Source organism: Dipodomys spectabilis, unplaced genomic scaffold (genome assembly GCF_019054845.1).
Source record: "Dipodomys spectabilis isolate Male_0828 unplaced genomic scaffold, ASM1905484v1 ptg000342l, whole genome shotgun sequence".
Taxonomy (NCBI): Eukaryota; Metazoa; Chordata; class Mammalia; order Rodentia; family Heteromyidae; genus Dipodomys; species Dipodomys spectabilis.
Window position 1 is genome coordinate 2,037,354 of NW_024871019.1, and position 17,120 is coordinate 2,054,473.

Consider the following 17,120-nt stretch of genomic DNA (forward strand, 5'->3'; position numbering starts at 1 on the left):
CTGCACGGGGCTTCTCTTCATACACACGCAGCCGGGGCCGTGGTGCTGTAAGTCACTCTGAGGAAGGCAAGGAGACATTGTCCTCTCCCAAATTACGACAATGAACATGTGTCACTTCCTTTCTTTTTGGGGGGTCTGGGGATATCTCCATTACCTGCTCGTTTCATACCCACATCTGCCCCCTGTCATTCCCCATCTCTAGGTCCTTGCTCCTCTCAAGCTCCCCAACCTCTGTCCCCGCACGCCCCTCATTTGCGGTGCACTAACCGTAGCCATAGCTGAGGCGTGTCTCATGACGCGTCCCTGAGCACTATTCCTAAGAACCATGGTTTTCTAGTCATGCGCGCATACTTGGCACACTTCTGGCCATTTCTGACAACTTCGGGCCATAGGCTAGAGGATTAAGGTTTGCCATCACCTATAAATGCTGAAAAGGCCACATGACAAGATGGATTCTAGAAACATCTTAGCCAATCAAAAGGCAGTCCCTTTCCAGATGGCCTTTTAAAAGTGGTCCTCATCCTACTACATGGAACATGGACGAGTTGTGGTGTTTGTAACTGCCACGATTGTTCTATCAGCTCTCATTCCGTGTGTCCACACCATCCATCATACCCCATCATTCAGATAAAGCCCCCCTCTCCCTAAGTACAGGATGCCAGCATGGAGATCACAGCATAGTTGCTAACGTCAAGGAAATCAGCATCACATTAAAACAGCACTTTTTATAGCCCTGATTCCAATTCTATCAATTGGTCCAACAGTGTTTCTGTAGCATTTCCCTTCCAACTCAAGATCGGGTTTATTCCTTTTTTTTTTTTTGGTTGGTCATGGGGCTTGAACTCTGGGCTTGGGCGCTGTCCCTCAGCTCTTCAGCTCAAGGCGAGCGCTCTACCACTTGAGCCACAGCGCCACTTTCGGTTTTCTAGTAGTTTATTGGAGATAAGAGTCTCATGGACTTTCCTGCCCGGGCTGGCTTTGAACGGTCCTCAGATCTCAGCTAGGATTATAGGCGTGAGCCACTGGCGCCCAGATGGGTTTATTCTTAAATGTTAAAAAAAAAACAACAACTCATATTAGTGATCTCTCGCTTGAATCTGTCCACCTTGTTTCCTAAGCAGGTAAGATCTCAGGTAAGCTGAGAGTCATTCAAGATCACTGATGGGGTGGCAGAGTATATGCAGACCAGGAACAGGCCAAGACCCCACTGAAGGGCAGAAGGCTGTGTCCTCTCCTACTTTTCTCCTTCAAAGACCTTGCTGGGCAAGACCTCTAACCACTTGAGCTATGCCCCAGCCTTTTTGCTTTTATTTTGTTTTTGAGACCGAGTCTCATTAACTTTGCCCAGGCTGGCTTCAAGCTTGAGATCCTCTCTGCTTCCTCCTCTGAGTGGCTGAGGTAAGTGTACTCTACCGTGCCTGGCTTTAGGTAATTATTTCTTTCTTTTTTTTTTGGTTAGGTCGTGGGGCCTGAACTCTGGGCCTGGGCGCTGTCCCTCAGCTCTTCAGCTCAAGGCTAGCACTCTACCACTTGAACCACAGCACCACTTCCGGCTTTTTTCTTTTTGCTTATGTGGTGCTGAGGAATTGAACCCAGGGGCTCAGGCATGCAAGGCAAGCGCTCTACCACTGAGCCACCTTCCCAGCCCTGGATTAACTTTAAACTGTAATGTCTTAAGTCTTATTTTACTGAAGCAGGGTCTTGCTAGCCCTTACAAGCTGGCCTCCAATTCCTAGGTTCAAAGGGATCCTCCTGTTTCAGCCTCCTGAGTAGCTAGGACTACAGGCACATGCTACTGTGCTTGGCTTTGTAACAGCTTTTAAATATGTCAGGAAACAGTTAACATTATTTTTATATAAATAACTTATTTCTACCCTCCCCCCACATAGAGCAATTCTTAAAGCCAACCCATAAATTTGAGGAAAAAAAAAGAGAAAGCATTTGACTAAGCTCTAGCAAGACAAGGCAATGTGTGCCAGGTAGAGAAAATCAGAACTAACCTCTTTGCTTGGAGAAAACTCGAGAAGAAGATTACATAACATAGAAGATGCTACTACTAGGATTTCATCTGGTGCATTCTGTAAAACCTATGGAATAAAAACATTCATTGTTTGGAATCCTGGACATGACTAAATAAAGAAAATTACCTAACCATACAACACGTAAGAGCCACACTAAAATTCACAAGTCGACATCCAATATGGACCAAATAGGATCTCATCAAAATAGGAGCAAAAAAAAAAAAAAAAAAAGTCATAAAAAATTTTACTGAAAATCAAATGTCTATTCCTATGGTTTGCCAGTAATTTGAAAGAAACAAAAGGGAAATAGCAAGGAGATTATGTAAACTGCCTCTGAACTATGAGAAATCAATTATCTAAAGCAAGCCATTGGGTCTGGAAGATAGCTTTTTTTTTTTTTTTTTGGTTGGTTGTGGGGCCTGAACTCTGGGCCTGGGTGCTGTCCCTCAGCTCTTCAGTTCAAGGCAAGGACTCTACCACTTGAGCCACAGCGCCACTTCTGGCTTTTTCTGCTTATATGGTGTTGAGGAATTGAACCCTGGCCTCGTGCATGTGAGGCAAACGCTCTACCACTAAACTACCTTCTCAGCCCCGGAAGATAGCTTTTAATAACCCCTTTATTATATGTGCATGGACACATCCCTGAAAGCTAGATAGAAATTGTGTTACTCCATTCTGAGTTTAGTATAGCTGAGCCATCAGAGAAAAGGGCTCTACATATAAAATAAAAAAAAAAATCTTGGATAGAAACCAACAAATCAAGACCAAGTTGCTTTGAAAAAGATGTAAGTAGGGCTGGGAAGGTGGCTTGGTGCTAGAGTGCTTGCCTTGCATGCATGAGGTCCTGGGTTCGATTCCTCAGCACCACATAAGCAGAAGAAGCTGGAAGTGGCGCTGTGGCTCAAGTGGTAGTGTGCTAACCTTGAGCTGAAGAGCTGAGGGACAGTGCCTGGGGCCCAGAGGTCAAGCCCCAGGACTGACCAAAAAGAAAAAAAAAAAAAGAGAAAAAGACACAAGCTAGAAACAACCAACTGTGGGAAAATGAAAGAAAGCCTTGATCAACTTAGGCAAAGCCTTTGAAATCTTGGGGGAGAGCCAAACCTAGCCCAGAGGCTTCCGGTAAGAGATCGTGGATCTGAAATGGGTGAGCAGCTGTCTTCCCAGCGAGGGAAGGCACTGGTGCTACAGCTGGAGCGTGGATAAACCACCTTTCTGAACTCATCAAGAGGAAACATTCAGGAAAGACAAGGCCAGCAGGAAGTGAAGGCGTGATTGGTCCAAAGGGCTGATGTGTGCCCTACACAGTAAGGGAGTGCCACTAGATGGAAACAGTTTGACTCACGTCACCCGGTGCTTACGTAGGATTGAGTACGGCTGATGCGACTCACATACCCATATCAAGACATCCTTTCAAACCCTTCTGGTGTCCCGATAGCTCCTGACTGGAAAATCACATACGCAGTCCACCAGTCTCCTTTAGCCAGAACAGCTCTAGGATTTAGTGCTTGTTTTCTCTCCCTCCTCCTTCCTTTCTCTTTCTGCCAGCTGTAGGGCTTGAACTCAGGGCCTGGGTGCTGTCCCTTAGCAATTTTAACTCAAAGCTAGTGCTCCACTACTTTTGAGCCACAGCGCCACTTCCAGCTTTCTGGTAGTTAGATAAGAGTTTCATGGACTTTCCTGCCCTGGCTGGGTTTGAACCACAATCCTCAGATCTGTCTCTTGAGTAGCTAGGATGACAGGTGTGAGTCACCAGCGCCCACCAGTAGTGTCCCACAGCCTATGGCACTGGTCCAACTCTTCCACCTGATTCTAATACCCCTCCCTCCCCCTTTGCTGGCATGATTCATCACACCCCGCCCCTCCTGGTATCCCTTCCAGTTGCCCACACGGAACCGTATGTGATGTTTCTGCGCGTGCAGAAACAATTGCCTGATCCTTCCTTTTGCCTTTGAGGTCTCCGGCACACCCCCCTCCCCCCATGCCTCAAGCCTTTCCTGTCAGTGCTATACTTGATGCTCCTAACACTAGCCCGAAGCTTGAAGTGAGAACTAGAGCCCCGCAGAAAAAGGTTTTGGTAGTCTACTGTGCCAGGAAGCTTTGCTGATTGGTGTTTAAAAAAAAATTTTTTCTCTTTTCTTCGAATTGGAAATTACAAGGATAGCTCTAGAGCTAAGGTTCAAGAGGATTACTAACACCCTGGGAGATGAGGGACTAAGGCTTTTTGTTAATACAGAAATCCAGCATTTCTCTCTCACGCAAGGCTCCGTCCTCAGAAACTGCAGGGAGACTGACAGAGGCTCAGAACCATCAGCTTCAAGGAAACACGTTCACAGCGCCCTGGGTACTCCTGGGCTCAGCCTTGAGGACTCCTTTGTTGTTGTTGTTGGCCACGGGGCTTGAACTAATGTCCCTGAGCTCTTTTTGTTCACCGATAGTGCCCTATCACTTCGAATCACAGCTCCACTTCTGGTTTTCTGGTGGTTCATTGGAGGTTAAGAGTCTCACGGACTTTCCTGCCCGGGCTGGCTTCAATCCTCAAGATCTTAGCCTCCTGAGTGGCTAGGATTGCAGGCGTGAGCTACCAGTGCCCGGCTCAAGGAGGAGTCCTCCTTACCTTCATTAAAGGTTTCCACACCGCGTGATCCTGGAAACTGGTTCTAAGTTGCTGTACAGATCTGGATAAACTGTGCAAACATCTACAAAGAATAACCTGAAATTAGCTTTACCAGGAAGCCCAAACTCCCCTTTCAAATACATTGCTTGGCTTTTCACTTATCACTAACATCCACTGCTAATACATCTATGGAAGCCTAAGTCCGCTACCATAAAGACCCTTCCCGCGTGCTGGATGCTAGGTTCTCTGGTAGGGAATAGCACACAGTGCATGAATTCACCTGAGCCTATGTTCCAGGGTAATACTTGCATTGTGCACTTATTACTCGGCAAAGGACTGGAGAAGGAAATGGGTTAAACACAACGGGCAAAAAGAGTTGGCTTGAGGCCACAGAGAGCTCATACCTGACAGCAGCTAAGCGCACCTTGACACTAGACTCAGACAAGCCAGTCACAATTCGGTCCATCATATTTTCAGTCTCAATGATCTGGAGAAAAAGGTTAATGCTGCATAAATAACAACACGCAGGTGACAGAACATAGCTGCTTGTAAATACAAGTAGGTTAAGGTCCATTACACGTTTCAAGTAGGTTTGAGCAAAGGAGTTTTTGTCGTCATTTTTTTTTGACCTCTCAATCAATCTCCTGCAGGGGGGAGGAGGGGAGAGGCAACTCATCAGAAAGGCAGGACCAACCCAGGCACAACGACCCAGGCTGAGTTTGACAGATGGAAGAGGAGAGCTATGTTTATTTTTTAAAGACATTTAAACCGGTATGAGAAGGCAGAGGTACTGAATAAACAATTGTGAATGGGGTTGGCAGGAGGTTATAAATAAACTTCCACTAGGGAGGGTTCAACCAGGGAGAATCTAGAAAGATCCACCATCCTGAGTCCTCAGGAAGTTAAGATCTGGGGGTTCATGAAGGTTCATGGCTACTTCTTACCAAGTGAACTAGAACGAAGTTAAACATTCTCAACAGTTCCCCTTCTACCCCCTCCCTTTCAGTGATGGCACCCAGGCCACCCAAAACTAGGAGGCTCCAGAGTCAAAGGTCAGATCAAGGAGTATGCTTTGGTAGGTTCCAAACACTTGGCGGCCTCAGCAGGTGTCTACTGACCATTTCTTCTTTTCCCTCTGACTTGGGAAGGCTCGTTATGAGTGCTAAGTTGTAAAGCTATGTCTCTTTTTCGTTTATTTTTCAGACAGGGTTTGTTTTTTTTTTACTGAGACCTGCCTCTACATGGATTACTGAGATTACAAGCATGCACCACCATGCCTCGCCTCAAGACTTTGAATCATTTTGTTCTTTGTCTCCCCTCTCTACACGCCTCCCTTCCCTCCCAACAGGGTGCCTGGGTGACGAGACGCATGTATTGAGTTCCTCTTTACATACATGGAGAGTCGCTAGCGAGTTTGGCAAAGGGCCTACTGAAGACGGGACCATCTAGGGTGTGGGAAGGGCCGCAGTGGGGTCCTCCTTTCCTGTGTGTGTTCCTTCATTTTCTTGACTCAGTCTTTCATTCTTCAAGTGCTTATTCAGAATCAGCTGTGCACAGGCCGTGTTGTAGGTGGGAGTCGTACAGTCAATGAGCAAAACGGCAAAGCCCCTGCCCTCCTGGAGCTTACATTCTAGGACCCGCAACGTACGCTAGGCTGGAAGGAGGCTTCAAATGGAAGAGAGTTGTCTCAAAGGCTGTCAGTCAGATGCTGAGAGGAGCAAAGGGGAAAGTGCTTTCCTTGCACATTTGCAATGCGTTTATTTTTATCAACAGGAAAAGCATCCTGGTTCCTTTATTAAATGTTTACTTTTTGTTTGTTTGCTTTGCTGGTCCTGGGGGCTTGAACTCAGGACCTGTGCACTTTATCAAGGCTGGCACTCTACCACTTGACCCATACCTCCACTTCCAGCTTTTTGTTGGTTTTAACAGAGATAAGAATCTCATGGACTTCCCTGCTTTGAACTCAGATCTCAACCCAAGTAGCTGGGACTACAGGCGTGAGCCACCAGTGCCAGGCTCTTACATTTTAATTCATACTACTGCCAGTTTTCTTCAACTTATACTTTGTGACAAGTTCTACTTGTTCCTTAGAATGAGTAAAAGAGAACTGTTTTTCAGTTTATGCTGCAGATCACAATCTAATGGATGATCACTAGGCATTGATCAAGTATCGGTCAGCATAATAGTAGTACTTTCTTACAAAAAAAGAACTGGTCTCAAAAACTACAGGACTGTTTGCTATGGCAATACTTGAACTTGACCCTAACATGTGGTCAGGATTATTATTAGAAACTACACCTGCTGTGGCAGAGAGGAGCGCTGATGTTCACTGGGCAGTGTGGTCAGTGCAGTTACTGCTAATCTGCTCATTTCCTGCCACAATCCTACGAGAATCCAGGCCAGTTATTACAGGCAATCTGAGTTCTTCTGAAGTTAACACACAGGCTACAACTGCTGCTGGGCTCAGTGACACCCTTGCCCCCTTCCTCCCCCCCACCCCCATCTTCTCTTGGGCTTCTTCTCCCTCTTCAGGTCACAAGAACAACTTGGCAGCACCGCCCTCCTGGGCTTGTGTGTGACCAAGACCCCTCTCAGGAAGTTAAGAAATGTCCATACAGGCCACAGAGGCTGATTACGGATGCAAGGCTGGGAATTACATGGGATACAGAAAAGTCCAGGCCCATTTAAGTTAATATCCCTCTGTATGACTGCTCGGTTTTCATTTCCATACTTATTCATAGAAATGAGTTTATCTTGAGCGTTTCTTAGGAACAGCTGATTTGTTTTAATGAGAATATACCAACAATGTCCCAAAGCAAGGATGGTCTTTGGTCTAGAGGTCAGATTCAGCCGAAGGCTGAATCTTGCAGCCCAACTGCAAGCCTTGAGAATAATCTGTTAGAAGCCAGGCATGGTGGCACATGCTTGTAGTTCCAGATACTTAGAAGGCTAAGGCAAGGGGATCACTCGAGTCCATGTGCTCAGGGTTAGTTTGGACAACTGAGATCCCCTTCTCAAAAATCAAGAACAAGACAATAAACAAATAAATTAAAAGTCTAAAGAAAAAGAAATCTCTTATAGTGCTGAAATAGAGACTTCCAGGGCAAGGTTAGCTCTTTCACATGGTGTGTATTTTCTCCACTCTTGGTTTTTCTATTTATTCCTTCTCCTTTCCCCTCCTAGCCACAAGAGGGCACTTTAGCTTCTCTAGTAATAATTCAGTTCCCATTTTCTGCACCTTAAAAATGATACCAAGTGAACATTTCTTTTTCTTTTTTTTTACTGAAACAAACAAAAAAAAATCCTTCATTACTTGGGGAGGAGGAGAAGAGACAGGAAAATCTACAGTGGTTAAAATGGCTTTCAGAGATCATGAACTCAGTGAACTAAAATTCCATTTTGACAAGCATACATTAAAAAAAAAAAGGAAACACTGTAAGAAACTACACACAAAAAGGAATATAATCAAAGTTTATAAGGCGTAAGTATAAAGGTGAACTATTGCATTGATAAAATTAAAAGCGATCCAAATGATTATCTTAACAAGAGATAAAAACTAAAGGCATTCAAAGGAAAAGGAATCACTTCTTATACAGAGAAAATAAGGATTTTCCACTTCTAAGCACAGACTTCAAGTAACTTTTAACACAAAATGATGTTTCTCCCATTATAAGTTCTCTCACTGGTAGGTACTTGGAACGATAAATGATTCAAATAATTTCCCAGAAATTAAAAGATTTCCTAAAAGCCCAACAGAATGCCCAGCATGTAAGAACATCACAGTGTCTTGACCACACACAAACTATCATCAATAAGGATAACTTAGTCTTTATTTGCCATCTTTCAACAGCAATGATCAATAGTGACCCTTACCAGGCAACTGTACAGATTAGGAACACAAATGTTAATAAGACTGCCCATTAGACGGTTCGGTTGCAAGTATTTCTGCAACATGATACCACAAATTAAGCCATGAGTTCCAAAACAATAGTTTATTGACAAAGAGTACAAAGAGGTACAAGTGTGCATCCTATTCCCCCCGTTCTGATTTGTCTCTCTTCCTCCCTTCCAGTTCATACCACACCTGGCCTTACAGCACCAAGAGCAGGTGAAAGTCCACTCCTGTCTCTGGAGGGCCTTCGTAACCACCAGGACCCAAGCCAACGTGCACGTAAGGGATACACTCCAGGACAGCCTCAGTTATGACTGAGTTCCTTCTCCCGTACCACACACCTCAAGTGAACGGGCAGAGCAGGGGCCACAACCTCCTCTCAGCTTTAGATATACAGGCAATAGTGCATGCCTAGCATCTCTGCCTCCAAGTAACGGTTTGTAAGTGAAACCTTTTAGAGGTGTCAAAGATCATTTTTAGCGGTAATGTGGTAATGCTCCCTAAAAAGGGAAAAAGAAACAAAAGAAACTTGCTAGCTGCGCTAGGCTGAGGCGCGGGGAGAACACTCGCAGGTGAGCTGTGCTTTTCTGCACTGATTTCAAGTCAGCAACTGATGCGTCTGACCTTATTGCTATTCTCCCATGACTTCAAAGATGGTTTACCTCCGACTGATTTCAACAAACAACGTTGTTCTACATGTCCCTTTCCAATGGGCATGAGGAACTTCTTTGAATGATGGGAGGTACAAACACCGTGTGGCTATTGGTTTTGCTTTTTTGTTGTTGCTGTTGTTGTTTTTGGTTGGTCGTGCAGCTTGAACCCTAGGCCTGGGTGCTGTCCCTCAGTTCTTCAGCTCAAGGCGAGCACTCTACTACTGAGCCACACAGCACGACTTCCGGTTTTCTGGTGGTTCATTGGAGGTAAGAGTCTCATGGACTTTCCTGCCCAGGCTGGCTTTAAACTATGATCCTCAGATCTCAGCCTCCTGACTAGCTAGGATTACAGGTGTGAGCCACCGGTGCCCGCTATGTGGCTATTGTTAAAAAAAAACAAAAACACTGGGGTAGAGATGATGGGGAGAGTCAGGAAACAGTGGTGTCAGCAGATACTGTCACCTGCTGTGTGGCTTTGCTCCCTGGAGATTAGGACGGGCTTGAGCAGCCTGTAAGGACATGTTTTGAGAGGTAACCTCCAGCAACTTTTGGTTTGTGGAAGGAGCCAGGCAGAACGTTATCACTACTCTACTTCCTGCCTAGTTCTTTTCTAATAAAGAAAGAATTACGAGTTTAGTGTTGGACTAGCCTGGTGGCACAAGGATCCTACATCAGTGACACATTTGTGGAGAACTGGAAAATTCAGATGACCACTCACTAAACATAAAACCATCATTCCACAAAGATTTTATTCACATTCAACTTGCACAGTAGCAAAAAAAAAAACAAAAACAACCCCCCCAAACAAAAAAAGAAACCCCAAACATAAAAACTAAGCCACATATCAGAGAACAATATACAATAAGAGATTTGAACTTCTCCATGGCATTGGAAGGAAATTTCCATAAATAACATTTACAATTCTAAGTGTTAGATCTTTTCAAAGTGTCTGAAGCTTCACAGTGCTAGAAGTGATTCTTATCAGAACACATGCAAGAATGTGCAACACAATAATCCATATTAATGACACACACACACACACACACACACATACTCACACACACGCACACACAAAAGCAGGCCGGTTATTTGTCATTCCAGCATGACCATGAAACTCTAGGCTCTCACAACAAACGCCCACCCCCCCCCCACCCCCCCAGATCCAGGCCCCACTCCTTCTTCACTTATGCCTTTGTCACTGCTTTATTCTAGTCACAGTCGCTGTTAGTGCTCTTCGGGACTCTCAGGGTGGCGCCACGCCCTGCCTGCCGGCTGTCAGGACTGGGGGACGCCCTTCTCCCACACTCACCTTCTTCCGGATGTCCTCGTCGTTGGCGCCCAGGGAGGCGTAGAGCTTGAAGGCCGCCTGGCGGAGCTCGTGAGCGTGCTTTAGGTCGTGATCCAGCTACAGGAGAGAAAAGAACATTCAGTCCAACTCTGCCTGCGACTCGCATTCTCAATCAAAATGACCGACCAACTATGGAACGAACGTGTGGAGGGTGATCAGTTAGCTCTGGGTTCTATCACACATGCCTGAGGCCACACGTGGCTTGCATCGGCAGGATGCGCCCTGGCAGCCCGCATCTCACAGGGAACCCCCAAACTGACACTAGAATAAGAGAACGCCCTTCTAAATGTCTGCCCCGCAAATCTCCGTGTTCCCAGGGGTAGTTATAGGAACAGGGATGCTTGCTCCTCACACCACATGAAATGGGGCAACAGAAAAGGAGGTACGCGTGGGCTTCACAAGTGCTAATGGCCATGCTGAAGTGGGTGCTGGCAATCAGATTTTTAGAGGACTTTCCAAACGGGGAGAGAAATGTTGGCCTGATTTCAGCAGCATTTTAAAAAGTTTTAGAAACAGAAACTCTTTGTGAAAACTTACAAAACAATACACCACAATATGGGCTGGGAAGGTGGCTCAGTGGTAGAGTGCTTGCCTAGCATGCATGAAACCCTGGGTTCCATTCCTTAGTACCATATAAACACAAAAGGCTGGAACTGGTGCTGGCTCAAGCGGTAGAGTGCTAGCCTTGAGCCAAAAAAGAAGCTCGGGAACAGTGCCCAGGCCCTGAGTTCAAGCCCCAGGACTGGCCAAAAAAAAAAGAAGAAAAAAAATATATATATACGTATAGATTTACATATAGATAGATAGATCACAATACATTAGTTATATATTAGCTGTAGTTACTATTACAGTTATCTGAGATTTATGTTCAAGCTGCTTTTGTGTTGAGAACATTACTAAAATGATCAGCTGACATGAGCCATTAGATGCTATCTAAACACATGGATGGTCAAACTTGACAGTCTTTCCAAACACCTGCTGCTTCAACAAACTACCACAGAAGGGATGTCCAAGCATACTCTCAGAATACTTTATTTATTTGTCAGTTGTGGGGTTTGAACTCTGGGCCTGGGCACTGTCCCTCAGCTCTTCAGCTCAAGGCAAGCACTCTACTAATTGAGCCACAGTGCCACTTCCAGCTTTTCTGTTTATGTGGTGCTGAGGAATCGAACCTGGGGCCTTTATTGCATGCAAGGCAAACACTCTACCACTGAGCCAACTTCCCAGCCCTCTCAAAATACTTTTAATCCTAACGAGCCAGTCATCAGTATAATACTGATATGAATAATTTAAAATGGGGCTGAGTTCAGGGTTTGGGCTCTACCATTTGAGCCACATATCTACTTCCAACTTTTGGGGAGTTTAATGGGAGTTAAGGTTCTCAGACTTTCCTGCCTAGACTGGCAGATCTCAGCCTCCTGATAACAAGCGTGAGCACGTGGCTAGGAGTACACTCTTTCCAAAGGAGTTACCTTAGAAAAGTCCTGATAAACTCCAATGGTTTAGGTGCTGTTTAAACCATTTTGAGACACTCATTTCAAACTCCTGAGAGACTAACTGGCATACTGGCTCAAAACAACAACAAAAGCACTGTCAGTGATATAACGTTATCAACCAAGAGTTTTAAATTAACTGTCACTGATTAAAATGTGTTAAATCCAGTGAGTACTTATCATGTAGAGTAACAAAAACTCCATAAACTATCAAATAGAAAATAAAAACGAATTTGAAGTAGTTATGGAGACAATTTTTTTGGAGGGGTGGGGGGAACTGGTCATGGGGCTTAAACTCAGGGGCCTCCCTGAGCTCGTATGCTTAAAGCTAGCACACTATCACTTTAAGCCACAGCACCACTTCTGGTTTTCTGGCAGTTAACTGAAGGTAAGAGTCTCACAGATTTTCCTTTTGCTGACTTTGAACTGTGATCCTCAGATCTCAGCCTCCTGAGTAGCTAAGATTACAGCTGTCACTCACCAGCACCCAATACCTTTAAGACAATTCTTAAAGGTAATTCCAAAAGTGTCTTCTGATGGATTATGGAAGGAGCCTTGGAATATACCAATAGGTCCTTTTATTTTTTATAAGTTCTAAAGGATCTGCCTTTAAATAAAGTCTTAACTACATTCTAGCAGCAATATGGAGTCATTTGGCAGTACAGGGAACTGAACTTAGGGCAGGAAGAAACCTCTGGACAATCTGCCACCAAAATTAAAGATGACAAAACAAAACCAACTATTGTTTAGCATCAGGAGGTCATTTTTTTTTTAAGCATGTTACTGTAAAGGAAATGAAAGGGAAAGACTCCGTTCACAGCAGAGCTCATCTATCCTCCGCCAAACAGCCTGCACATGAAGACACATCAGATGTTCTTGGTCTGGGGGTCAGCCAATAGGGTGCAACAGGAAGCCTCAGTCAGCACTCGGTTGCATATCCATGCACACTGTAAACAAATAGCCTGAGGGAAGCAGACTAGTCCACTGGTTCAGGATAGTGCAGCCCTTATCCCGGGAAAGAAGACCTTGAGGAAGAGCAGACCTGTAACTTGAAGACAGGGCGGTGGACATGACTAATGCTAAAGGTTATTTCAGGCCCTTACTGAGACAGAGAAAGGACATATGTGAATCGTGTATTTTCAACACTGCAGTCCTGCTGGGTGAGATGTTTTCAAATTCATACCATGGAGAGGTCATGACAGCAATTACACTGGGACCAAAGGAAATTCCAAAACAGCAGTGGCTACTCATTAGGAGGCAGTACCCTCTCTGCGATGACCTTCTTAAGCACTGTTTCTAACAGAATCTCCCACTCTTACAGAAACGGACAGAGCAGAACTGGCTGAGAAGCAACAAATCAGAGGAATACCTTTCAATTCTAGACAACTTCTATTTCAGAACAAGCTGGCGTGACTGGATCCTTCACAGTCCCAAGCTAGAGGTCAAATGGCGCTTTTGTCATTCACCTCTGGCAGGCCTAAAGCACTGTGTGAGCAGAGAGAGGGAAGGTGGGAAGGGGTGGCAGGAAAGACGGAGGGCGGAGGGTAAGACGAGGCCACTCAGTTCACAGTACAAAAGATCACCCTTGACCAAAAGGCAGAGAATGAAGCCGCAGAGCTGATTCTGGGCCATCGTCGGAGTCTGTGCGCAGTGGAGACTCTGCTATTTCAGAGCCTTATTTGTAGGCTAGGAATACAAGTTTCCTTGTCCTGTTAATGTGCTTCCTAAAAACTTTCCTGACAGGAAATGGCAAAAACCACAAAGCAGTATCATCTCTGTGAACAAGGCTAAAAAGACTGCTTTATTCAGACAGGCTAGCCGGGCACCGGTGGCTCACGCCTGTCATCCTAGCTACATAGGAGGCTGAGATCTGAGGATCACAGTTCGAAGCCAGCCGCAGCAAAGGCAATCCATGAGCCTCTAATCTCCAATTAATCATAAAAAAAGATGGAAGTGATGTTGTGGCTCAAGTGGTAGAATGCTAGCCTTGAGCTGAAGAGCTCACTGACAGTGCCCAGGCCCAGAGTTCAAGCCCCCGGATCGGCAAAAAAAAAAAAAAAAAAGTGGGGGGGAGTGAGGGTGGGTTTGAGCTATAACTAGAAACTGTTAAAAAGTGAGAGCAGTATGGAAAAGTAGAATCCCCCGTCGTGGCTGCTGAACAGGAAAGAGAACACACCCGTTTAATGTCGGTGATGGCACTCACGGAGCTGGGGTACTTGAAGTAGTCGGCCAGCATGGCAATGAGGTGGTCAGTTATGCTGGCGATCCTCTGCAGTTCTACGTCGGGCTCAATCAGATAGGCCAGTGTCTCCGCTCCCTCCACCCTCTCCTCCAATAGTCTTTCCTTACTGCACATTCGAACCAAACAAGGCAATGTCTGAAATACAGGCAGAGAGCAATGGTTGGCTTTTGAGGAAAGGCAAAAGTTTGATCAAGAGCACGTAGAAACTTCACTGACTCAATGGAGTCATGTGAGATCAAGTATTTCCTCTATTGGCTTTCAGAGAATAAAAGGTTCTCTTCAATGCAAAAACAAACAAAATGCAGTGTATAGGTTAATCGCCGATGTGTGCTGGTACAGGGAAACTGCATCTACAAGGTATATTAACAGAAACTCTGCTTACAAGTGAGCAGAGCCAGGCACCGGTGGCTCACACCTGTCATCCTAGCTACTCAGGAAGCTGAGTAGGAAGGAAAGCCAGCTAGCAGGAAGGAAAATCCAGTAAAATCTGTGAGACTTTTTTTTTTTTTTTGCCAGTCATGGGGCTTGACTGACCTCTGGGCCTGGGCACTGTCCCTTAGCTCTTCAGCTCAAGGTGAGCGCTCTACCACTTGAGCCACAGCACCACTTCAGGCTTTTTCTGTTTATGTGGTGCTGAGGAATCGAACCCAGGGCCTCATGCATGTGAGGCAAGCACTCGACCACTGAGCCACCTTCCCAGCCCTGATTTCGTGGGTTTAAAGTGAATGAATGAATTAGCTTACCTTCAGTACAATGCAGCTGTCATCAGTCCGAATTGCTCCAGCTCTGCACATGTAAGTTAAACTGGAATAAAATGACAGAGTAAGTCTTTACTTCAGGTTTAAAACTTTTCTTTTAGAAAAATGTTTTGTCTTTTAAGATTTTGTGAAAATAACAAGTAGTGTCATTTATTTGGAGGGAAAAGGCTTTGCCATTCCCTCATCTGAGGTTCGGTCAGCTCAGTAATAAAACTAGAAAAGATTCAGAAACAGTATGCCAGAGATGTATATTAAATATTATAAATATAAATATATACAGTACATGTATATTTTTATATTTTATGTAAATTTAAATACATACATTATCAGTAGTGGGGCTTGAACTCAGGCTTGGACATTGTACCTGAGCTTTTCTGCTCAAGGCTAGCACTCTACCATGTTTAGCCACATTGCCACTTCTGTGTTGGGAGTGGTTAAGCCTCTCATGAACTGCCTGGTCTGGCTTTGAACCATGATCCTGTTATCAGCCCCCTGCATAGCTAGGATTACAGGCATGAGCCACCAGTGCGAGCATAAATACATATGTATATTTAATATCTACAAAATTGGGCTAGACCTGGTAATGCATGCTTGTAATCTAAGATACTCAAGAGGCAGGATTCCCAATTTTGGGCTAGCTCAGGCTACAGTGTTACCCTATCTTAAAAACAAACAGCCTAACAAACACATATATTTTGAAGCTAAGTGCTAAGCATGTGTTGACTTACTTTTTTTAGGGGAAGTAATTTTCTCTGTATGTTTTGTCATTGAATTTTCTATCATAAAAGGGAAGAAATGTTAAAAATAAAATATGAGATTAACAAAGCGTCTCAGTTTAAGTGGGATATTCTAACTCCAGCAGCAGAAGACAATCACAGAAGAGAAAGCTTGTATTTGATTAAACACAGTGATCCATCAGAAATTAGCTATTTGAACGTTACCAGTCACAGCTTTAGAGATAAAGTAAATGAACTGGTTCTCACTTTTCTTTTTTTTGTCGGCTGTGGGGCCTAAACTCTGGGTGTGGGTGCTGTCCCAAGCACTCTACTTGAGCTACAGCGCCACTTCCAGTTTTTTTCTGCTTATGTGGTGCTGAGGAATCAAACTCATGGCCTCATGCATGCAAGGCAAGTACTCTACCACTGAACCACTTTCCCAAGCCCCATATTTTTATTTTTGAAAATAAATTTACTTCTGAGTAAAAGATAAAAATAATTTGTAGAAAGATGAGTACTTCAGAAATTCAAATTAGTGTCACTTTTGTGTTCAAGTCCTTGGTAATGTGGGAGGAGGGGGAAGGATGGCTAACACATCCCCTGTTTGGGTTTTATAAAAAGCTAGAAACAATTCTATCATCTGTATTTGTCTTGTGTTGCTTACATTATCATACGGCTTGTTATTGTCATTTTAGCTACTGACAGGAAAACTTTACCTTGCTAATAATGAAGTGCTCATTTTGAGGTTGAGACAGAAACAGGAAACAGAAACATAATACAAATAACTGATCCAGAAGGCACCTGTGGTTCACAGACAAGCCCCCGTTCTCTTGAATATAAAACTCAATAGTTGAGTTAGCGGAGCGCTGTACCACAGGCGCTAGAGGTTCGTACGTCAGAATGTGTGCACATTGTGTACACATCAACTCCAGTTCCTAGATCTCTGGATTTTCCTGGCTTAGTGCTGAAAGAGGACACTGATTCTACATGATCGAATTCTGCATTCATGTGAACTGAGAGCCGAGGAAAGAGAGTAGCTGAGGCTATAATAAGGTATGGTCTGCCGTCTCAGCTATAAAGAGACTTCCTATACAGCACAGTACTGGTAATAAAGGAGTTCACAATGCCCTCACAGATGTGGGGGGCGGGACGGGGGGGGGGCCCACTGACAAAGGAGGCCGTTCCGCCGCACGGCTCTGACAGTTACCATTTGGCAGACGTGAGCTGCATCTCGATGGGCTTATCCCTCTGCAACATCTTCACAAAGATCTGCGGCAACAACTCTCCATCAACCAACACTGGAAATGACACGAACAGCAGCAATGAGGGCAACTCTCGACATGCACAAAGTGGGTGAGGTAAATCACGAAGGGGCCATGGAAA

At 44.7% G+C, this 17,120-nt stretch overlaps 1 protein-coding gene across 6 annotated transcripts in view; it reads right to left on the minus strand.

Annotated features, from left to right (window-relative positions):
- The window catches only part of Armc8 (armadillo repeat containing 8), a 52,038-nt gene that overhangs the window by 9,525 nt on the left and 25,393 nt on the right, over nucleotides 1–17,120 (minus strand). For 4 of the 6 annotated variants that reach the window (XM_042665725.1, XM_042665724.1, XM_042665727.1 and 1 more), the window contains 7 exons: nucleotides 16,945–17,035; nucleotides 15,007–15,067; nucleotides 14,198–14,398; nucleotides 10,490–10,585; nucleotides 5,040–5,122; nucleotides 4,636–4,717; nucleotides 2,001–2,087 (listed from right to left, as the gene is read on the minus strand). In XM_042665725.1, coding sequence (XP_042521659.1) covers nucleotides 2,001–2,087; nucleotides 4,636–4,717; nucleotides 5,040–5,122; nucleotides 10,490–10,585; nucleotides 14,198–14,398; nucleotides 15,007–15,067; nucleotides 16,945–17,035 — 701 coding nt within the window. Of the gene's footprint in view, nucleotides 1–2,000; nucleotides 2,088–4,635; nucleotides 4,718–5,039; nucleotides 5,123–10,332; nucleotides 10,586–14,197; nucleotides 14,399–15,006; nucleotides 15,068–16,944; nucleotides 17,036–17,120 lie in introns of all 6 variants that reach the window. The other 2 variants (XM_042665726.1, XR_006145083.1) reach the window with 2 other exon arrangements.